Raw genomic sequence first — 25,211 nt, 5'->3', positions numbered from 1 at the left:
CTGATGGCGAAGGCTTGTGGTTACTGTTGTAATAAGAGCCATTCAACACTCCGAACGGATGGAAAATCAGGTGGAACGTCAGTTGGTAAACTGTTGTTAAAACGTAGCTTTGTGTTCATGCAGGACACGGTAGTCATACGCCCCAGCCATAATCGACTGACAGCCTCTGATTGGATGATTACCATAAGTCTCATACCAATCACAGCCCACACAAGGCGGATCATTTATATACTGTATTACTCCCACAGCACTGACCTCTGCACACCAATGCTGTCACACACCGCTGCTGTGGGAAGCCTTTGCCTCCTCCTGCCCAGCCTCCACCTTTCTATTCCAGAGTGCTTATATGTATCAAAGATGAAAAAATGATATTCAGTGTCTTGGCTCAGAATGCTTCCGTCTAATACAGAGAGCATTATTAAGTAATCCCTCTTATCATTTATAACCTACTAGAAGTGACTAGCAGTGTGTAGTGATGTCTGAATCCAGGAGACCCTGTCCTCTTGCTTTGTTTGGGACGTTTATGGGTGTCTTTGAGCACTGGGTGGGTAGCCCCCACGCAAGCACGCACACAAGAGGAAGCTATGGAAATGGCAGACCATCACTAAAAGAATGCAAAAAGGCGTAAAGGGGTGTGAATATGGTTTGATTATTAGTGAGCCTCTACAAAGCTTGTTTCAAAACAAGAGGGAATCTGGGGTTGGCTTTCATGTCGTATGTCGTATGTGATGCTGCGGCGGTACACCGTTCTGTGTTCTGGTAAATGCGGTAGGGGGACGTGCACTTTAAGTGTCACTTCCAGGGCCAACTTTGAATGTTATATTTTCAGACAGTAAGGGATAATTCCATCATAGCATGACTATGACGTATCTTGAGTTATTTGTCTTTAAAAGTTTAACCGTCAAATGCAAATTTACAATGGAAAAATACCTCTGAGATCGTAAAAAGGCAGCACTCACTTTTTTCAGCTGGAATACAAAAAGTCAAATGTGAGTCTGAATAAGTTAGGACAGCACTTTATCACAACTAAACTCCTGGAATGCAATAAACATCATAAGTTATACCTAGCTGCGAGAGTATCCAAAGGCAGAATCTTTATTAATAGATAGATGGATAGATAGATAGATAGATAGATAGATAGATAGATAGATAGATAGATATATGGATAGATAGATAGATAGATAGATAGATAGATAGATAGATATATGGATAGATAGAAATACTTTATTGATCCCAAGCTGGGAAATTGCAGTGTAGCAGCAGCATCACACACAGTAACAACACACAGACACATCAGAACAGTAATATAAAATACAATATAAAAAGATACATAAAAAATGTATGAATAATCGGTTTAGATTTGCACTAATTGTAGTGCAAATCTTTAAATCTTCAAATTCTCGAGATTCTAATTCTTAAATAATTGTGTACTATATCATTGTTGACACAAAGGGTAGGCAGCTGAGCTTGTGTTAATTTTTCTGGACAGATCTTGGTATTACGATCAATGGACAAGTGAGAAAATAGATTAACCAGTTTTGCAGTCACTCACAAAACTGCTATTGTATAAATGTCAGTGGGCATGGAATTGGACATTCAGCAGATTCTATATGTGCATTATGTGGCTCTTCTGCTCCCTGAAGATATCAAGCAAAAGTCTTGTGTTCGACCATTTTGTTGCTGCAGTTGTAATATCGAGCTTGGGTTTTCTTCGTTCCTTTTCCAATTACCCTGTTGCCAATTTTGATTTTGTGTTCAATGATTAATTTCTGCAATATTGTATTCTGATGCTCAGACCCTCTGATTTTCCAGATCTTTCTGCTGCTGTCCAGAAGTTCTCCCAGTCCCTGCAGGAGTTCCAGTTTGAGTGCATTGGTGATGCAGAGACAGATGATGAGGTGAACATTGGTAAGTCTGGTTTAAACGGGCACTGAAAGGGTCAGATATCTCTCTTGGCTGTCTTTCATCTTCTTTCCTCTCTGCTCTTCCCAGTTAGTCAGATTGTCACCTCAATCCCAACCTTGACTTACATTTCCGCAACGATTCTCTTGGGAAATACTTGAACACAATCGGCTGAAGTGCTGACACGTATCATAAGAGCTAATGCCCTCTGTTCAAATTATGATGATGTTATATTCGACCATCAGTGAAAGTAGTTAATAGAAAAAGGAAAAGTTAATGGGAGCTGACAATATAAACCTACTCTCCCTACTCGCAAATTCTTGGAATGGGATTTGTCTTTGACTATAATCTTAAAGTTGTGTGTGATGCATGTATAATTAATGTTATTGATTATCTTATGATGCTTCCCCTGTATCCTTTCAGGCCTATAAAAGATCACAGGGACTAATTGTGATCAGTGTCAGAGATTAATGGAGGTGCGAACCTCCTAGCCTCCAATGGGAATATGAAAGCAGCTGTGGCTCTAATGGGCAGGACTCCCAGTCTGTCCATTTCTTCCTCTTCTTTTTTTTTTTGCGCTGCTCATTATCCCTAGCTTGATTCTTTCGCTCTGTGGTGCTTGAGAATGCTGCATTACTGTACATCTGTGAGGGCTAGACTGGATATCGACCTCCTCTACATGAGGCTGTAATATTCATGTGAATGCGTAATGAGTAGTCCTGCTTTCCTTTTTTCTTGCAGAGCTGAAGAGGCTGTGTGATGGGCAGGGGTGCAGCAGACCAATTATGCTTATTGGAAAAATCCACACTCAAATCAAAGCGCCATTAGAATCAAGCACACTTTAATTTGAGATAATTCACTCCTTCTCTGGCCTTTATTCAGGATCTGTGTTGATCTCACATTGAACAATGGATATTTTAGGTGCCCACCTGTTTTGTAGATGCCTGCTGGGTATTTACATTACAAACCTTAATTAACGGAACAATAGAAGCCAGTAGTTTGCCGAGCCACAGGCATCAGTTTTGAAAAACTTTTTATTGACTGTGTAATCCAGACAATAATAAATTCACTTTCACCAACACCAACAGTGACACAAATACCACTGAAATAACATGGCAATTAAAATTAAATAACTTACGTGAAATAACATGAAACACCATATAATATTCACAAGACTTTAAATAATTTGCATCCACAACATACAAAGTAACACACTTAGTCCCATTATGGGGCAATACATTAAGTGTGCAAGAGAAGAGAAATGATTTCTTCATGCTCTAAGCTCTTCTACCATGTTCACTCACAATTGTGGCCATGATTACTATTTGAGGGAAAAATGAAATAGCCTGTTAAAATCAATCTAGTCATCATTGAAACCTAGCTTTCTGACTGACATACCTTGACCCTTGCAGGAATGCCAACCATGATCTTGATACAGTATTGGTATAGTTCACTTTGATGCTCCCAACTTCCCCACACAACATCAAAATCCTGTATGTGCTGCCAGACGGGTTCACCTGACCTTTTATCGATTTCATTCCATGACTTCCTGCTGTGACATTCACATTCCACACCAGTTATCCAGGAATCAATGGGGCCAAAAGATTGATGTGGCTCAAGAAATTTAGATTTTTAGAAAAGTTACATGCTCTTCTCTCAGAAGGTCAATCCTTTAGTCTCTAAGAGCTGATCAGAGCCTTCTGGGGGTAGAACAAGTCAGATGAGATCTACATCTAAAAAGTTAAATATCAAACAGAAAGGCACCCTTTAAATTCAGAAAATGTATTATAAGAATATCTTCTTATAATATGAAAAAAGTGCATGTACAGTAAATGTCTCTCTTTATTTTCATATAAGCTTCCTTATTCTTCCACTCCATTTGTGGTAATTCATTTAATGTCATTCAGTGATTCATCAGGTCTATTGCCTTTCCTCCATTTACCAGTGAATGATATGCAAGCTGTAACCTCACTTTGACTCCCATTTCCTTTCTTCGAAGTCTAATCTTGTCCCATCAATGGCTCCAGCTGTGCCCTTTACCCCCTGAGAGGTTTGTGCTGTTGATAAAGGACCGAGTAGCATTCATAGGAGACCAGCATGCCTACAGGATCACTGGCACAAAATCATTGCTCCCAGGTCTTTGAAAGCTTTGGTGTGTAAATGGACCAAAGTGTCTAAGATGATGCATTGGTCTCCATGCCAGGCCGTCCAACTGATAATGATGTTGCCGTGTTGGCAAGCAGAGCAGCTCAACCGCTGCTAAATGGCTGGACATGGTTGCACACAGGGGCTGACCAATAGAGGCCACACTGTATCTCTCCCTCTATTTAATGAAGCTGTAAGGCTATCGAGGCACAATTCTCTGGCAGACAAGAGTCAATGTAGTGTAGGCTGAATACATCTGGCCCCGCAGAATTTGATAAAAGCTACTGAAGTATAGCCCAGATGGCGTGAACATATCTCAGCCACATAAGTCACTCCTACATTGAGACAGTGTATTGTAAAGCCTAGCAGGGGAAGGAAATAAAGGGAAGCAATCAGTGGGTTCCATTCAATTGAAGTATTGTTTTTTACTACAAGTCTTGGTTTTAAATTGGACAGCTGCATGATTTTATTAGGTTCTAAAATGTGCTGCACTGAAAGCTCTGAAGCTACACTGCAAATAAACATTTTAGCACCATGCTACAGTGCTTGTGGGGTGCCAGGAACATCTGATGTTTAACGACTGAGCCACTATGTTAGAATATACTGTATATATACATTTTATCATCTGAAAATAACAACACAGTGGGCCATTGTGTATTTGCTCAGTGGTGAACATATTGCACATGATGTATCATACATGTCGATGCATTTATTGACCAAACATACAGTGTTTCACCTTTAATATACTGTTGTAGGAATAACCTTTCTCTGTATTTCAGCCCAGTCATTCAAAGAGTTCTCTCAGCTGTTGACCACTGTTGAAGAAGAAAGAAGACGCTTGGTGAGAATGCAATTTTGATATTTTGATTTTATAGATGTAAATGTAAATGTGTAAAACAAAAGTGTTGAAGAACACATGCTTTTTTTGTATTCATTTGGACTGGTGTGAAGTAGCACTTTCACTGTACAACACTCAGTCACCTTATTCGGCTGGAGGAAGACATTGGTGCTCTATCAAATTACAATGATGTTGGAATTATCCCAAAATTCCTCAAAGTGTTACAAAGTAAGTGTAGTAGGAACAGAAAGAGAAACACAAGTACAGGATATACATAGATAAGCAGCACATGGGTTGCCTTGTACTTTATGGGTATACAAGTGCATTATGATTTGTATTTATCTCCCCTTGTTTACTTATTTGAGTGTCAGTTGGCTTACCAGCTTTATCGTTCACTGCCCATCTTTCTCAGCTATATCACTGTGTTGTTCTGTTTTGCAGACAAAATGTTGCCCTGCACTCAGCATCTATTTTGTAGAGTGGATATTTTAGAGGGTGGTACTTAGAGATGCCTCAAGGCAGGAATGACCCTAGTCCACATTCTTCAGCTGTGCATCTGATTTACTAAGTCTGATATGCAAATGATGTGAGCTGCAGGTTTGAAGTCATATGTTTTGTAGCCACCTGAGATATTTCCATTAGGACTCTGTTCTCAGAGAAGGAGGACACTTTTTACAGCCATCTAACTGGGTGAGAGTTTGATATTGAGAAGTTTTAGTTTGGAATATTACTTTAAATGGAGAGCACAGATGGGACTTTTTAGGACAATCATTCTTAAGTAAGGTTAAGATAATTCTAAGAATATGAAAGTAATAAGATAAAACCAGTCATGTCTCTTAAAAATGATGTTCCCATACAATTAAACTGCATCCCCAATTATGTTAAGAGGGAAACATATTTAATCCCAGATTACTTTTATCTTTGATTTTTCACAAATAGGTTTTTAAACAAAGTCTGCATATGGACAAGGTTGTGATGGATGGTTGGGTCAAACAAACGCCTGACTTTCACTCAGAAAGCTGCAGTCACGTGTAAAACCAAAAGTCATTGTTGACTTGTTTATGTAACTTACTTAACATACATAACTTACATGTGTAACTTTATTTAAATAACAAACATACTTGTTTAACCCAAACCTAACCTTTTTCTAAATATCACCAAGTGGTTTTGTGTCAGTTCACAACATTAACCAGGTGTTTAAAGCGTCCGTTTCACAATGTGCACGCGATTGCTGGAAAAAAGGTTTCCCTCGAAAATGTAATTGAGACAAAGTTTTGTTATATGGGAACTAATTCTCAGGACGGTTGGATTAAACTACTAAAGCTGTCACACGGTGCATCATGTCCAAATGGATGCACAGATATACTCTACCTCTGCTTAGCTTTTTATTGTAGAGGTTTCACAGTAGTAGTTGCTAAAACCAGTGCATCTTCACCCAAAAAAATGACTGTATTGGTTGATTTTGCAAGCAGCTTATAACCACCTATATTTACGTTTGTTGATAGGTGGCAACTTCTATACAATGTGATATTTGATTTTCCATAATTTCAAGGAACTTCAAACAAATGCAATATTGATGTGCTTGTGAACACAAAAAGTGAAATTACATAAGACAGTCTGACCGTTGCAGTGTCCGAACAGGGGGACAGAATGCTCAGCATGACGCATTCAATGCTGGCGTTCTTAGTGGTAAATGTTACAGTCATGTGATCACTGGCGTTACATGTTTCCAACTGCCACCGTCCAACCATTTAACAATATTAAATAGAACTGTCTTATGGTTTGGTTTTGGGGGCATTCGCTCTATATTCTGTCGTTGACATGTTGGCTGAAACACAAGACCTTCCTATAGATGTTTATATAAAGACTCAAATTTATGTGAGAAAATGTGAGCTATTGTCTCCTGACATTCAAAGTGCAGCTAAATTTTTTGATGGAGAGAGTTGCCCTTTGAAGATACGGGTCACCTCTATGCATCCCATGTAGCTTTATGGAATATTGTGCCATACTCATCAATTTGACAAGCATAAAGACTCCGTTCATAAATTCATAAAGCCTATAAAGCTAGTTTTTAATAGATTTTTTTCAGAAACTATAATTACTGTAGCTGTTGCATCACCTGTAACTCTCATGACAGTCTGCACTAGTGATAGCAGAGCTTGAAAATATTTTCTCCAGGAAGGAAAAAAAAACAGACATTCTTGCCAGTAAACTTAGTGTGACACGGGGCTGGATGGCTCTCATTGTCTGTCGTGGTGCCTTAAACTAGGCTCTGGCATATGGTCGTGACTCTGTCTCTCTGGTGTAGTGGTGGTCATTTGATGGCTGTCAAGGGTGATCAGGGCATATTTCGGCACACAGAGTTACATTGCTTTTAAAACAGACTTTTTTTTGAGTGCATGTCACAAAGGTCGATATTTTGGGGTCATAAATCAAGATAGCACAAAGAGGTGCATTACTGCTTGATGTGTTTATGGCATTTGTATGCACAAATAATGAAAAAAAAGCACAGCAAGAAGACAAATATATATTAATGCAGATGTTTGCAGTTTTTTTTTCTTAAAGCATCTAATTTCAAAGGGTGCATAGACAAATCAAAATGACAAGCAGAGACACGGTTGAACTGATAACAGAAATGAAATGACACCACAGCAGAGTCAGAGTGAAACTAAATGCTTGATGCAAAGTAATGGAAATAAACGTAATAAATCAAAGCAGCTATGTGTTGTCACAGAGGCTATAGGATGCAGTACTTCATTCAGCTGTGATAGATTTAATGAGTAAAGACCTATTTATAGCACACACACCCTCCCTTACACACCGTATCCCTCTCTACTTACTTGAAAGGCATCCTCTTTGCATCGTCTCTCTTCCCCTCACCTAGCAGTCTTCTGTCTCATCATCACATCACAGCGATACACAAGAAACAGGGCTCTGATCCCTGCACTCTGAGCTGTTGCTTGGTTGTAATGTTGCTGATGCAGGAAATAAAGCATTTTCTCCAAATGCATGTATTTTAAATCTCTGGAGATACAAGTGTCAGCAATGTTACTACTGCCATGTGTAAACTTAGTATTTTTTTATTCCGATGGTATGAAAGGCTACTTTTGGATATAGTTTTCTGAGAAGATTATAATGAGTTGGTGCTTACTTTGAAGTGAAAGCAACCTTTTTTTCCTTTACTGCTATAATATTTGAATCACCTCACTTAGGGGGTGTAAAACTGCGACTATCATTGCTTTATACTCTACTATCAATGAAGTGCTCATTTTCATACTCATTTTCCTTTTAGAAACAGACCATGTATACCAAATTCAGTGATTTTGGGGCAAGTTGCCAGGACCATGACTTACACCAAGCATATTTATGTCTCAATTTTATTCAGATATTTCACAACAGTGCCACCATGGCATAAACTGAGCCCTATCATAAATTTCTAAAAATGGTCTTTTATGTAGGAGAAATTAGCATAGACTCAGCCTTGAAACTGCATTAATTGTCCATTATTCCCACTACGCACGCACAACATGGATTTTTTTCAGCCATGACTGATAACTGATGATTACCTGTTTCTCATGGCCAATACCTGGAGGATAACCAATAATTTGACATTTTTGTATTGTAAAAAGAAGATCATAACATGTAGTTTATGCACACCAGAGGGCAAAACAGGTTAAGATGTAGTGAGCGACTGTGGATGATTTAATATGCCAAAGCTCTGACATAACCAAATTCAGCTAACACAACTATTGCTAACAACAACAACAAAAAAAAAAAAAGTTCTGCATATAAAATCACAAACAAACTTTGGCTTTTATAGAGCATTTTGCCTCAAAAATAATATTAAACGATTTGACATATTCTGTCAAATCAGTCATGCCATGTCAATGTTTGCTCAATACATGTTTATTGGTAGAACAAAACCAACTTTAAAGTTGCATACCACCACCTACTGTATCAGAGTGCATAGATGCTGCGCTTGTTAAGTCAATAGGGCAATTTGGATTGATATTATTGACTGATTTATCGGTACTGATATATAATATACTTTTTACGACCATGGCTATTTAAACATCCATCAAACTGGACATCAGAAACTTTATCCAGATGCGGCAGCACTGTCCTGCTTGTGAATCAAGATCGACATTGGACATGCTTTGGAAATTGAACAAAACTAAATTGTTTCACAGATACATCACTGAAAATCAAGACTTTTGCAGAATATGTATGTGTTATACTGTATTACAGCTGATTTAGCCAAAATAGCTAAGTTTCTAAAAAGCTTCCTAACCTCCTGTTATGTTCTGTGATCTTTTTTTCATTATTGTATTATATATATATACTGTGTGTGTGTATATAAAGTGTGTTTTCCAGGTCTGTTCCTTTGGAATTCTCACCCCATTTATCATTACCTTTAATGAATGAATGAAATATATTGAATATCAAGTAATAATTCAGTTGTAATATATTGGAGATACAGCTCTTCATGTCTCCATACTGAATCCACACTGTAAAGACCCAGAGCATTTACTTAACTCGTATTCTAACATAGTGTGTACATAGGCCTATTGAGTTTTACTATGTGCTGCTCGATTACAAATACATCCACTGAGCATTGCAAGCACTCAGCAGCAACCTTCTGAACCATATAGTATCCTATAATATCCAGATATCCAAGAGCCATGATAAACAGCTTATATAAATCATGATTATCTCATAAGACCCAGAGGTTTCGGAAGTAAATAAGTAAATAATGTCAGATTTATCTATTAAAAATGCCTTTCTTTTTTAGAGTAAATGCAAAGGAAATGCAGTAGTCATAACCCCATTGTGAGCATATTATATTCTTCTCCCGTCATCAAATAACTTAATAATAAAAGTTCAACCGCTTTTAAAGTGTACAAGCCAGGATAATAGCTCATGTTATGCTATATATAACTGCTGTATTGTTCTGTAGCTGTTAAATAATTCATTGTTGATGCTATAAAGACATGTTGGCGGCAACAGACAAATTGTCCATGAGGAATAAAATAGATTAAAGCTTTCATGACTTCTTTCGTGTGTTTCACTAACAGCGGGTCATGTCCACACACTATTCATTAGATTTAATGAAAATGCAGTCAAGCTCAGCACAGTCACAGAATAAACAAACATTTATGGAGAAATTGTGTTTTTTATTTAAACTCTGACATTTGTTTAGAAAGCAAATTGTAGCCCTACAGTGAAGTTTCATTTTTATGTGCTTCTTATGTTCATATCTGACACATATAACAATGTAACATATTATGGCATTTTCGAACAGCAGACTGTGTATCTCACATTGAGCTACACAGTTACAAAATCAGAGATGGCAGCATACAAACTGCAATGTAGAGAAGAGGTATGTGTGATTGGCAGGAGGAGAGGTGCTGCCAGTAATTGGCTCAAATATTGTCAAGTATCAAGTTATGAAAGATGAATAGCTTATATTTCAAAGTACTTTGCACTGTACACCTTTTTATGATAAACTGTACACTGTCAAATGAGATAGCACATAGAGGAAATTCCTTAAATGTTTTCCAAATCAGCGCTGTCATAGTGTGTGCATCTGGTTGGGTGAGAAAGACAGAAAAGTGCTGATGACCAGAAGGTTTAAATCTAGTCTTTATGTAATTTGAAAGCAGTTGGTCTGCAGATCTCAATTAGCATGTCTCAAACCAACACATGTTCACCAAATGTATGAAATCTATCTTAACAAGGGAAGTTTACCCACAAAACATGAAGCATTGTGAATTATACTAGTTGGGACTTGTCTTTCTGCTATACTCAAACCACAATGGCTCCCAGATGGTGTTTTATTTGTAAGGTTTGTAACTGCTAATAGATTCCAGCAGACAGATGTGGCAATGGTAGCCACCCATTGGTAAAAAGAAACTTGTCATACTCGCACTGCGAAGGTATAAACTTTGAGCAGCAGATCCTGAAATAAAAACCCTGATTCCCTCAACCCCCCTTACTTCCATTTTACATCTGGACTGAATCTACAAACTACAAATAGAAGGACACAGACTGATAAGAGTCACGGAAACAAAGACATTTCAAAGCAGATAGAGAGGACCCCTGTGGGTCTTAAATGGAGCCTCCTATCCTTTGTGGAATGTTAACTAGCATACTATAAGGTCCCCCTGCTGCATTGGTTTGATTTTTACCAGTAGCCCAATTTCTGTTGGCCTTGTCAAGCATGAAGCGTTTTATTGTCTGTTGGCTTGGCGGGTGGCCAGGCCTGAAATCTTTTTGCTTGTGCACTTAAAGATTGGCTTACCAACTACCCAAGTGTGTTATTCCATGGGATGTCTTCCCAAAAATCTATCTTTCCTTAAAAAAAGATTTTTGCTATAATTCCCCTGCTGATAACCCTTTCAGCAGCATAAAAACAGTGAAAGTGGTTCAAGTTCTGCATGGTTTGAGAAAGTTCAGCACTGCTGAGCATGGATGGCATTTAGGAGTGGAAGGGCAGCGCCCTGATGTTGTGGCTTTTGGAGTGATGATTATATCCCCTTGGGAGGGAGCTTTTTATGGCTGCGGTGGAAAACAGATAGTGTTTTCTTATTGTTATTGTTGTTGTTTTCATTGATAGAGAAGAAAATCCTGGGCCTGTTCCGTAAAACGAGTTTACCAGGCACACCAGGCTTTTTGTGGATAGTCTGACTCATTTTCAGTTACTGAGGCAACATTTGCTGGGACACTATTGCCTTATCGGACCAAATTAACTGAATTAAGTCTGGCTTATTTTGTAAACTCTTTCGCTTTATGGAACAAGCCCTAGGTTTATATCCAAGTCCACATAATACATATACACCAGAGATCAAAATTAGAGAGCAAATCATAAATACTTGATTTGTTCTCAAATGTTGTTATTTTTTATTGTTCAAAATTTGATAGAAAATTAAAACAATGTGCAGCCCAGAGTCCAGATCTAAACCCCAAAGAGAATCTCTGGAAAATCCTTGGCTACAAAGTAATGGCTAAGAAACCCACTACAGTTACTGAACTGTGGAAGAGACTGAAGAAGAATGGACCAAGATCAAACCAGAGCAGTGTGAGAAACTAGTGACGGCCTTTACACTTCCTATTCATTTTTGAATCCTATATTTAATGAATGATCACATGCTTAAAATAAAATTTGTGTTAAAACGTTAAGGCATACTTTGTGTTCAATGAACTCTCAGCTCATTAAGGAATCTGTTAAATATGAATGATATGAAGTCACTTTACTGTCTAATCCTTCATCATTTAAGTTTAGAATTAGGGGGGAAGAAAGCATGCCAAACCCTCTGTTCTTTAGCACGATCTCTCCATCTCAAATAACACCCAACAAGCTGTAGCATCCTCATTTTTCTCAATAATATGTGTGCAAGATACATCTTATAATTTCTTTCCTTTCCTGCTCTTCTATGAGATAAACAACAAAAACACTCTCAGTCCCTTAAGTGCTGATTTGCACTGCGTTGCGTTTATTTCCCATGTTGAGAGTTTTACTTTGGTTTACATTTTCTTCGACAGCCTTTAAACACGTTAAATTATACATAATCTGTCTCTGCCGCAGAACTGAAACCAAATGGATTAAAGTGTCTCTGTCTGGGGTGAGGCATGCGCTGCTGTTTTCTCAGGATTTAACAGTACAGTAACACTGCTCTGTGGGTAACTTGTGTGCTGGCCTGTGAACTGAGGAATGTCCTGTCGACCCTGAAACAACAGTGTGAAATAAAGGCACTCATTGTTCTTAGCACCATCATGGTGGCTTGTTTAATGAAAGTCTGAAAGTATTTGGAATGGACAGTATCATACCTTTGTGCTATCCAACCCATAGCTAACATGAACCTCAGTAAGCATGAGCCGAGCTGTGACTGTGAATATCAATATTAACCTCAATCATAGATATCGGTTTGTATACTTTTTCTTTAAGACACACTGTATATAAACTCTGATTACAGTATTATTATTTATTTTATTTGTAAAAATCCTGGCATATAAGATAAAGTGAGACACTACAGGCAAACAAATATTTCCAAGCACTGCCCAATTTTGAGATTTTGAAAACATCCAAGATACACATTTGGGTGTTTATTTTACTACATTTTGTCTTTTTGTGTCTGTAGATTTCTCCTACATTCACCAAAAGTTAGCATTAGATATAATCATTTGCATTTTTAAACATAACATGTCAGAAAACTTAAAAAAGTCTTATTGTGAGTAATCAACTGTGGGAGTTTTGTGGTGATATCAATTAGTTAAATTATTTTACCCTATCCACCTGCAGTTTCTTGCAAAATGTATCAAATTTGAAATTTTTAAAGGCTGTTTTCTCAATGACTCTTTTCTCATACTCTGAGCCAGAACTCTCTACTTCAGTAGCACTTACGAAACATACGTCAGACCATCAGACTTTTCTTTTTTTTACACTGTGGTTTGTTTAGATATTATTCATAGCGTGACTTATAGAACATTTTATTCCTAAAAACATGGCAATTTTTTTAAATGCAAACTTTCTGTTTTACGGAGTGATAAAAAAGCTATCTAGATCCCTGCTGTCTAAACCTTTGAATCTAATATTCAACATTCAACAACATAATTATTTGCATATTTTCACACAAAATATCACAAAGCTTCAGCTCATATATATATATATATATATATATATATATATATATATATATATATGTATTTATATATGTAAACTTTATCAGTAGAAATTTCTTCCTATTCTACTGTCATACCTCAGTCTTACAATAAATAAATTAATGTAATCTTACAAAAAAGAACAGATGTTTTCTTTACATTGACTCAAGAAATCACATTAAGGGTTTGTTTTGCCAATCTGGGCTCTGGGTTTCTTTCACTAGTAGCTTAGTAAAGAGCAAAAATGACAAAAAATTGATTTTATCTATTCATTATCTCTCAATCATATGCATATATAATCCTCACATTATTTTCACTCTACAATGTATCTGTTGAAAATCTTAGGCACCCTAAGCAAAGAACAAAACGTCCTGGGGCATGGTGTGGAAGGACAGTGTGAGTGCCACCTTAGATCATCAAAACAAGCCATATTGACTTGATTCATTCCAGGGGTCTGTTTCACAAAGCAGGTTTAGGGAAACTCTGAGTCTGTTAACCCTGAAATGAGGGAAACTCTTTTCCGTTTCACAAAGGGAGGTAACTCAAACCAGAGAAAGAGGGGTAACTCTAGCCTGTTTCACAAAGAGAGGTAACTTAAACTCTCGGTCAGTTACCATGGTAACATGCTCTCTGAACCTAACCTGGTCGGGACTCAACAAACCTTGAGTTTCTCTCTGTCTCCGCCCTCTTTCAGCCACACACGGTATTTGATTTCCTCATTCATTCAGTTAGCAGGCGAATTTTGGCGTAGTATAGTTCGGTCGTCTGTTTTTTCAGAAAATCATTGCAAAAATCAGTCATTATAAGTTATATTAGGTGGCGACTATTTCCACTACCATGGCATGTCCTTTTGATAAAGATCCCGTGGATGAAGGTGCAGCATTACTGCGCAGAGAATTAAATATTCGTCAGGAGATGATTATCAAACTATTGATTATAGATGTTCTTGCATTTCCAGGCAATTATCTTTTTGAGCGGTACAGTTTCACGTCACAGTCCATCATTTACATACACAACCTCATCCGTCCTTACATTACCAACATTAACAACCAAAGTCATGCTCTCACATCCCAGCAGATATTTTGTGTTGCGCTGCGTTTTTTGCAAATGGGAGTTTTTTATACAACATATAAAACAGCCACTTACGGTAATATTTACTTTACATGTAAAACATGCTCAAAATGAGGCGTCACCATGAGATTGTGCCGATGTTTTACCTGTTTGAACAATGTTTTTATGTTTCATCTTAAGCTGCTGCCAAGTGCGCTTCTCCCCAGTGGGAATGCACCTAAATGAAATAAACTAATAGACTACCACTCAAGCAGTTCCCCCTGTGATATTACTGTGATTGCAACAGGACTACATTTAAACTTAGGCATTGACCCGAGCAGCAATGTTCTCCCACGCGTCTCCCTCTCTTTTGCTGCTGCAGCGGTGTAACACTTTTGGCGAAAAACCTGCTCAAACTCCTGTATGAGCACATTCATTTTTCCAATTCCAGTGGTAGCGTAGCCCTCCTCTTCTCCGTTGCCATGGTGACTCGTCAAATCAGGGCTCCATTGATGCTGTCTTTTTATACTTGTGGTGCACACGCTTAACTCCAGGTCAAACTACTCCGAGTTGATCAAACTAACTCAAATCAGCTGTTCTGGAACCGAAAACTTGGAGTTTCCTATCTCAGAGTAGATCTATTCAGAGTTCAGGGTTAGACTCAGAGTTGGTTGAACCTGCTTTGTGAAACGGACCCCAGGACAGCAAACCTGGTTGGAGCTGATGAAGGTCACTATGTCTTTGTTTTCTGCTTGTAAGAGAATAGTCGTTAGTAGTCAAACAAAGTTTCATTGTATATCCTGTATATGACAATAAAGATACATTAATTTATTCATTCATTCATGCATTCATTCATTGTTATGTGTCACTTCACTATAACAAGGTCACAGATTTATCTGATGGAAAGAATGATCCCGTCTGATGTCAACAGTCAGTGAGGAGACCACTGTTTCTGTAGAAAGTGAGCAGAGCAAAGATGGCCTTTAGACAGTTACTAAGAGTGGTTTACTGACATCAATGTATTTCCTGCTGCTCGTCTCTGCTAAGGAGACACTGAATCCAGTGGAGGTGAGAATTTTTATGTTCCGATATATCAACCTGAAGGTTCAGCAGTCATACATTAATTAATTCATGAAATATGGTGCTTAAATAACTACGTTACTTCAGCAGACAAATTATCTCTCTCACTCAAGGTTCTCAGCCTGCTAGCTTTACTAACTTACTGACAGCTATTGCAACATTTTTTTAGGATCCAATTGAATTGAATGAAAAAAGGACGACAGTTGAGTTTGGTGTTGTAAATGTTTAGTTTCAGACTGCAGTGTGGGAATAGCTTTACTTTTGTACTACAAAATCTGGCCCATCACACGCCTCACTGCCAGTAAAGCTTCCTGTTTTACTATTTTTAAGTGGCTGCCATTTTGATGCAAGCTTATCTGTTCATAACACAGACTGTATATAATGCTGGACAACTTGACAGCCTCTAAAAAGTGATGCCATAACATCGTTCCCTTAGCAGATGGGACATGGGAAGAACATAAAAAAAGTATGAGTTAAATAACATTTTCCCAAAGATGATTTCTTAGACGCCATTAAAAACAGGGTGTGACATCATGATTGACAGCTGTGAAAGAGTCCGGCAAATGTATCGGTTTGACCTCAATTGCGCCTCTAACTCCAACTCAAGTAGCAATTATCAGGGCTGAAGAATGAAACCAATCCCCAGAGACCCCGTGTTAAAATGCCCAACGTAGGATAACAAGAATGTATGATTTTGTTCGGTTGTTTGGCAATGTACTAAACACACATACAAAGGATTACAAATAGTATTGTCAATAAAAAGGGTTTTAGAAGTGCTGTATAAGTGCACTAGCCTGGAACTAGCACCGATGTGGGGTGCGTTTAAGATAATGACTGACAGAGGAACTTAATAGTCACTAATGTAAGTGGTGTTCTCCATCCAACTCACTCCAGGCTCACGAAAGTCTGATCAAACTCTCAAACAGTGCTGATAAACTATGAATTCAGATTTTGTTACTGTTTTGCCTATTTAATATACTATTAATCTTTAACTTGATGTTCAAATGTTAAAAAGTTTAACTCACTACATGGTTGCATTGCTCTGATTGGTTACATATGTCTATCTGTGTCCAGTGGCATTTTGCGCTGCATTGTTGATAACACCTCTTGGAAATTAAAAATTAACTCACAGGTTGTAGGCTAATACACATTTGTGAATTAATCTGGCAATGCCAGGCTAAGATAGTACTATAAATGTACTTTAAATATGTGTTTCAAAAGATTGCAATTGATTCTTTTGAGTACCAAGGCCCTTCATTTGGAGGAAGCACTTTAATACCCAAGGATAACCACACACATACAACTATTCTGCAGCAGCCTCAAACTCTGGTATCAAAGAGCATTACAATATATCGCAGGCAGCCAAACTGTACTTAAAACAAACAACAGAAAATACTCATGGGACACACAAACCACCTACTGTCTCCATTTGAGCCGCTGCTTCATATCCTTGCTTAACAGCTCATTCTCCAATGAAATGTGGAGGGCAAATGTGTCACATCCACTCTAAAAATGTTCTGTGACTCTCTGCAGAAGGTTTCTTTTTATTTCATAGCTCATACAAGTTTGGGGAGGAGGACTTTTCTGCTTGTTGCAGGTGCCAGTGCTGCACCGGATAAAGATTTAGCACTACAATGAGATTGTTACCCCCTGCCACACCCATGCATGCACACACACACACACACACACACACACACACACACACACACACACACACACACACACACACACACACACACACACACACGTACACACACACACACACACACACACACACACACACACACACACACACACAAACACACACGCACCTCCAAAACAATCTGCCGACAGAAGTCACTGAAACACACGTTTATAGCTCTCCCTCTTTTGATAAAGGTCATATCACACTGTCAGCATGAAATGTGACGTTTTATTGTGTCATGATGATGAGGGCAATAATGTTTATTATGCATTTAACACATTAATTAGGTTGTGGGGGCTTTGCTCACATACTTTGAGTTATGAGCTTAGCAATTTCTTTTGGTTGCTGGCTGCTGCTTTCATTGTAATTATTGTTGCTAGTGATACTGATATTTTTTATTTGATGCTGCTGGCTATTATCAGGTCTTCTCAAGACAAAGAAATGCAGATCCCCGGCACTTACACAGTCTTTTTCATGTAAGGACACTCAGAAGCTTTATCAGCTGCACCTATTAACATTCCTCAGCCACAATCTGTCTCACTGCTGGATCTTACACCTAATAAATTGACACAATTGTACATTCAAATCAGCTGCATTTCAGTGTCTGAGGCTTTAGATGATCATTCACACACAACAAGTAAACTTAAACCTATAGGGAAAATGTAATCACTTCAAAGGATGCAGGCCACTTTCAGGATGCACATTAAATCGACAAATAAATATGAATCACCTGGAGATGATTTCATGGCCTCTCAATATTCTTGATTAATTATAAACAGATGGACAGAATTACATGACAGGCCCCTTAAGCCTTTAAAGTACACTTAAAGTGTTTTTTCTTCTGTTCTAAGATCTGTTAAAGCCCACCAAGTAGAGCGACGTATGCTCTATCCATCCTTTCGATGTTCAGGGCAAGTCAAACTTTTTAACCTGTCAACACCCACCGGTTCTTTAGCAAACCAGTTCTTCAGTGTGTTGCAAAGAAAGTGCTTTTTCGGCTGTGAGGGAAAATGTATATTGCTTTACCTAAAGCAGAAAAAGGGCAGACAACAGTCAAGTCTTAACATGTCTACACCACTTCAAGGACTCTTTCATAAACAAAGCCCAAACTGCAGTTGTGAATGGGTTATGAATCCATAGGATGCTAACAGTGATTTTCACATAAGCTTGCAATACGTTTGTGCACCCAGCAGTCAGTCATATGGTTTTATTTTGCCTATCGCGTTTGGTGTTAACACAGCTTTACAGTCCACTGCTAACTACATGTAGCTACATGCTAAAGCCAGACAAAGCTGGGATTTTTTTGCTATTGCTTTATTTGCTGAGTGATGCAGCAGAGCCAATCAGAATAGACTGGGCTATTGGGAGGGGATCTTAAGTTGCACTCACACTTGTCATACGTACCGTGCCCAAGCACGAATGACGACTAAAGTTTGGTGTGTTGACCGAAGTGATAACAACTGTTCCATGCCTAGGCACGGCACGCTTGGGTCGGTTTTAGTAAAGCATGGATGCACATGTACGATCACGAGCACGCACACGTGTATAGAATAGAATAGAGTAGAATTACTTTAATGATCCCAGACTGGGAAATTATTTTGTAACAGCAGTAATGGGTCAGCAAATAAAAACTTTGTACATAACATAAATAGAATCAAATATATACATAGTGTATATATACAGTGCACAGTGTGCTATAAACAATAAACAATAATATGTACAACAAAATATGCAAAATATACGATAACAATAATAATATATACAAAATGAGCATGAGCCTGAGTTGGTGCGGTGGCGGTGGCGGTGGTCCTGAGACTATTCTCCCCGCAACGTACATTTAAAAAGATGATGTCAAAGGGTTTGCAGTGGTCTGATGCGGAATTAGAGTGTTTACTGCAGATTTGGTCTGCCCCGGTAGGAGTGGAGACGCTTTCTGAGAATTGTAAACACACGACCATTTAGAGACAGAATTTACATGCCATGGTGCAAATAAGATAAATAACATAAGGCTGTAAAAAGACAAAGTATATCCCTGTTCTATAGGAAAATGATCCTTAAATGAATTATGTTGTGATCTGACGCTATTCAGTAAATACAATTAAATAAAATTAACCTGACTTTCAAGGGGGGTGGGGGATGCCGATGGGGAGGTGGGGTGCCACCCTCATATAATGGTAGGGGAAACACTGTGATGTATTGCTTTTGTAATTTACTTAATGACCAGAGGCTGCTTTTAGTGACTGTAAACTTTTCCATGTGTGCAGTAAAGTGTCTGCAGCAAATATCGTGGGACATTTTCAGCAAAACTAAAAACTCTAGTTGACTGTTTAACTGTAGTTAAAACTTGACAGAAGAAACAGAACAAAATGTTGTGTTTCTGAAATAATCAATAACGTTACTCCATATGAGTAAATGCGAACAGCTGAATATGTGATTTAGATTTTCTGGGCTGTGTTCATGAAGTGGATATAACTGCAGTTTATGTATCTTACTATCTAATTTCAGACCAGGTTTTTGTTGGTCAATAGCCCAATTGCTTTTTGCAACCTCAAGATAGTAATGCGTCAATGACGTGCCTGACACCTAATTTTAAGACTAACACATCCATGGACACACAGATGGGTGCAAGGACATTGTCACTTAGCCAACATGGGCACTGGGTGTGAAAATGTCAACTGCATTGGTCTGAAACTACCAATTGCGCTGGGTGGAGGATAGAGCTCTAAAAGTTTTTTACTTTTACAGTGGGATACATCTTTTCCTAGGGTAAACTTCTGAAATGAACAATATTTATATATTCTGGATTTTACACGAGGGAGAAGGAGCACATTCTTAGGATTTTAACAAAATATTTTTTTGTGTGTATGAAAAAGTATATCAGATACAAATTATTTTATTCAACGTAAGCACTTTTTAAAAATAAATCTTAAAACATGTCAGAAGGATCCATGTTTGCTGGGATATTGTATGCAAGATTGAAATTAAATTGCAATCATAGAATATTTTTTTTAAAAGTGCTTTTCTATTTGAATGCAGCATGGTGACCAAGCATGCTTTTATGACGCCTCTTCAACAGCAAAAAATAGCAGAACTGGAGTGTGTGTATGTATGTGTGATCAAATCTGATTTGCAGTGGAGAAGCAGGGCTTTAGGTGCATTTAAGCTGGCTTTCGATGTGAGGACATTGTCAAAATGGAAAAGGAAAAGGCCTATAAAAGTTATAGACTTACATACTGCAACCAGTGAGACAAAACAATTCAGTTAAATGCTGTGATGATTACAACCTTTAGGCTTATTAGAAGAGGTTTACATAAACAGATCCCCAGGAATCAATCTAACATAAAACCTACAGAGTATTATGAAAACCATTCCTCTAGATCTGAAACACAATATACTGTATAATGTACACATTTGCAAAACAAACATGGTTCTGTCCAAAAAGTGTTCTAGCAGTGTGTTGTGAGACACGTGAGTGTCACAGTATAGTCACAAGAGCTTACCTTTTTATGTATGCACACTGTGAAGAGTCAGTGTCAGACAAAATATACTGTATGTGTTGGAAAATCTGTGAAAAAAAGGTGTAATATCCATCATGGCATTCTATGAGTAGATAAATGGATGAGGCAGAGTTTTGTAGAGGAGCTATTCACATTCAAACAGATTCTAAAGAAATCAAAGGCAAATTTTTTGTTGGTAAACTTCTCACTGTTCAGTTTGGTCTGACCTTGTTGATATTCTGATCTGTCTCTGCAAATTAACCTCGGAGCAACACTTTTGATCTACTTGATATTTAAGCTGGTAAAAGCAGGAGCAAGGGAAGTACAGCACATTGACATTCCTCCCCCTATCTGGTAATGAAATTGCTTAGTGCTATTGCATCCTTTCAAGCATCACATTGTGCTCGCTCATATGGATTTAATCCTGTTTAGAGAGGCTGTTGCTGAGGGCATTCGGCACAATGCCAGTTTAAAAGGAATCCTCTTAGTCTTAAATAAGTTGGCCTCCTTCAAGTATAAATATCTGAATCAGCGTATTGCAAACTGATCATCAAAAGTGATCTGAAATCTTGAGCATTTTAATTCTTGACATGCTAATTACAATTTCCTTTGTCTATGTTCTGCATTGTTTTGGATAAAATGTGCGCTAACTGCCACAACCAGTACTCCATTGTTAATTGTTTTTAAATTAACAATTGATAATATAATGTTTTAATTCCATGTGAAACTGAAGCTTGACCCTGGTTTCAGGTACCAGTAACATTCTGAAATAACTTTTTATTTGCTTCCATTCAATTTTAAATGTTAGACTATAATCTCAGAAGCTTATAGTGCTGTATATTTGCTTATCCTGTCCATTTAACTAAAAATGAAAAGAAAATATGGAGTAGTATTAGAAATCTACATTTAAAGCATGGTAACGCTGCACGCTAAATTAGTCTGAAAGCTTGGGAGATAAGACAGAGGAAATTACATTATGACACTGGCAGAGTAGTATAATTCTCGCTGTTGACACAGTAGATAACAGGATGACTTCGATATGACTGGAGGATTATAACAGCTAGATTTGATGACCGTCAAATGTCCTCTATGCTCCAAATGGAGTGTCACTTTTAACCAAATTGCCTTGGTTTATCCTAAAAAGGCATTCCTTATGCTTTTTCATTGCATTTAAACCTCCATCTAGTGACGGCCAATAATACAGGTGAAGATCTTTAGGGAAGTCACATTCTCGGTAAAGACTTCTTTAAGATTGCTCCATAAACAGCTGGAACAGATCCACAGCATCACAACAGGCTTTGAAGTCTTTTTTGCTGTAGATGAGACTAAGCTCTGTCCTAGCTTGCTACCATTGAGCATCAAGTAGGCTTTCAAGGTTTTTTCAAGAAATGTCATCCTGTAGCAAGGTGGCACTGAAGAATTGGTTTGTGAAGGAGAAGCATTCCTTGGTGTGCCCCAGTATAGTATCACAGCCCTATGGAGAAAAATATTATATACTATATCTATATATATATACAGTATATACATATGTGTGTGCGTATATATATAACTCATATTTTTCTTTATAGGGCTGTGATATATATATATATATATATATATATATATATATATATATATATATATATATATATATATATATATATATATATATATATATAGTATATACATAGTACTGATTTCACATACATCACCAAAAGTTACCAACAGGCAACAGTTCAATTTCTAAAAATAGAACTACTAAAGTTATTTACTGATACCTCTACATTCTATTACGCCATAAAAAGTAGGCAAATATTAGCAAACTCAAAGATTTTTTTTAGAGCCTCCTGCTGCCATATGCTGGACAAAATTCGTTTAATTTGTTCAATTTAAAATGTTATACCAATGCAACTACTTGCAGTTAAAGCTTTTCAATTTAGTTCACAATAATCTACAAAATTGATGTAAAATGTTAGCAAAATATCTTTGCACAGAGATTCAAATGAAAAATACTACACTGAGAAACTGTTTCTATAATATAACATCACCTCTGGTGCAATCCTCTCACGATTCTCTTGACCAAGTATCCGAGGCATATTTGCTGGCTGAGAGGCTCTGCTTTGCTCAACTATAGAATAGAGATCATTTCTGTGAAGGGCAGATATAATTTATAGTAATAACAGAAAGGGAGATAATAAAAGAAATGTAGCAAATAATAATAATCATATTACTAACAGGAATACAGCTTACACCTGATGTTTTTTATGTCCTGTTGGAATTGCTGGATGCAGGGACCAATTGTATGTCCCTTTTCTGCAGCCTGGTACGACCTAAATCATGATCTTGCAGTCGAATAGCCAAGGCTCCTGCTTCTTTAAAGGTACTGGGGTCAAAGTCACCTGAATCTCATATGCCTTCAAAGCAGTGAAAGAGATCATCTCTGTGCTCAAGGTCAGAAAACAAAATCCTCACTTTGGATATGTGAGAGGTGGTCTGTTGCATTATCAGGATGAGCTAATATGTGTAGCAGTGGATGTAGTGGGCAGTGCACCATATGCCTCCTTAGGAAGCAAGACACTGTTTAAAGGGGACTAAAGAGGTATATTTCAACGTGGACCTAATTTCACTGTTTTGCCACTGACATGCTCAGATTATTATTTTAAGTGTATGGCTTCATTATGGAAAGACGGTGAAAACTCACCTGAAATCTTGTTAGATGACTTGTTGGTAGATGAATACATCCCTATGTGGAACTTCAAAGTGAGGATCGCCGGCAGGGAGAGTTTGTTGTAAAGTGTAACTTATTGTGTTATTTAAAAGATTTTAATTAAAAACTTTGGATAGGACAGGCCGAAGCTGTTGTTAGTTTTGCTACAAATGGATCCTAACCCTCGGGATACACTGCACCTTGCAGATCATTGAGTCTGCAGTTTAACTCGGGCACTACTGTCAGACAAAGAGGAGATGACATCCTACCAAAGTTCATATTCCTGAAAAAAAAAAAAAAAAACTTTTTCAGAGCTGTAGACAGAGCTGAGGTAGGCACATGCTATTAGCAAAAGTTACTGTGCTGACCTGCATTGGTAGCTACACACCAAAGTCAGGCAGGATAATGGCAACTTCTCCATCTTTCCATAATAATTATTAACAATCTGAGCCTCAGTGGCAAAAACTAACACTCTTAGTAGATGTACATTGAAGGTGCAGAGTTGCCTCTTTCGATTACATCTCAGCTCGGTTCACAGCAGCCAGGCTGCAATGCTCGCATGCAATACCAATTTCAAAAAAAGTTGTTGCCATGAGTCACTTGCACAGATATACATGGGGAAATAGGTTGAAAAAAATGCAGAAATTTTCCTTTACGTACTGTAGCAATGACTCAGCTGATGCTGACTGCAGAGGTATGAACTCAAAAAATCTTTCCTGCACATTGTGTTTGCCATCAGTGTAGTGCAGCACAAGCACAAGTTGGGTCTGTGTGGCAATATCCATTGTCTCGTCTGCCTGGATAGATAAAAAAAAAAAATCACTGCTCTGGCATTTTTTGATGATGTGTTCCCTCACAACAGACAACATAGTGTCCAGTAGTCCGTTCTGCAGTTTTTGAAGTTCCTTTAAATGCGGTGTTCTCCAGGTGCTCTTTCAACACTCCATCAAGGAAAGCAACAAAATCCACCAACCCGCGGAGTATCCCTGGCTTATCTGATCTCCCTCTCATCATGGCCACGCAAAGCCAACCCAAAGACTCCACAAAACTTCACACAGCCTATTATTCTGGACAGAATGTATTGATTTTTTATCCCCACTTCATTGTGCCTTCTAATGCCAATCCTGCAGCCTTTATCTTGCTGTTCAGTGATGCTCAGCCCACCAAAAGAGTGTAGCCTCATACAATTTTCAAGATGGCTGCGACTACTTTTGTGCCATTTGCATTTGCAAGTGTTTTTAGGTTTTGTACCCCCGTCATTGTCCACAAAACTTGCCAACTCCAAACAGGGAAAGCAATAAAAGGCATTGTTTACTTACCGCATCATAACAAGTGCAGGAGAAGCCCCTGGTGTAAGCTCGTCCTCGATCACTTGCCTGCTGCTGAATTCGTAATTTTGGGTCAGTCCTGTCCAAGCTCATTTACCCTGGTTTCTCTTCCAGTGAACACCTTAAGAAGGGGTGTTGTTTTTAAAGAACTAACTGAATTGCCCTTGATTCCTGCAGTTCTACTTTAAGTTCTTTAAGATCTTTGAAAGTAAGGTAACATTTGATGTCAGCTTGCTAGTTAGCAGGGGCATGAGCAGGAGTGACATCCATAGCTTTATTATTGGCAGGCGTGACCATGAGAATTATCCAATCAATCAATAACAAAGACAAAAACAATAAAGTG

At 38.0% G+C, this 25,211-nt stretch overlaps 1 protein-coding gene across 1 annotated transcript in view; it reads left to right on the top strand.

Moving 5' to 3' along the window:
- The window catches only part of arhgap42b (Rho GTPase activating protein 42b), a 78,380-nt gene that overhangs the window by 20,628 nt on the left and 32,541 nt on the right, over positions 1-25,211 (top strand). The window contains exons 2-3 of the mRNA XM_083914541.1: positions 1,813-1,908; positions 4,827-4,888. Of these exons, the coding sequence (XP_083770667.1) occupies positions 1,813-1,908; positions 4,827-4,888 (158 nt within the window). The remainder of the gene's footprint in view (positions 1-1,812; positions 1,909-4,826; positions 4,889-25,211) is intronic.

Source organism: Echiichthys vipera (assembly GCF_963691815.1).
Source record: "Echiichthys vipera genome assembly, chromosome: 5".
Lineage (NCBI taxonomy): Eukaryota > Metazoa > Chordata > Actinopteri > Perciformes > Trachinidae > Echiichthys > Echiichthys vipera.
The sequence above is the reverse complement of the archived record's forward strand: the minus strand, read 5'-3'. Positions and strand labels throughout refer to the sequence as shown.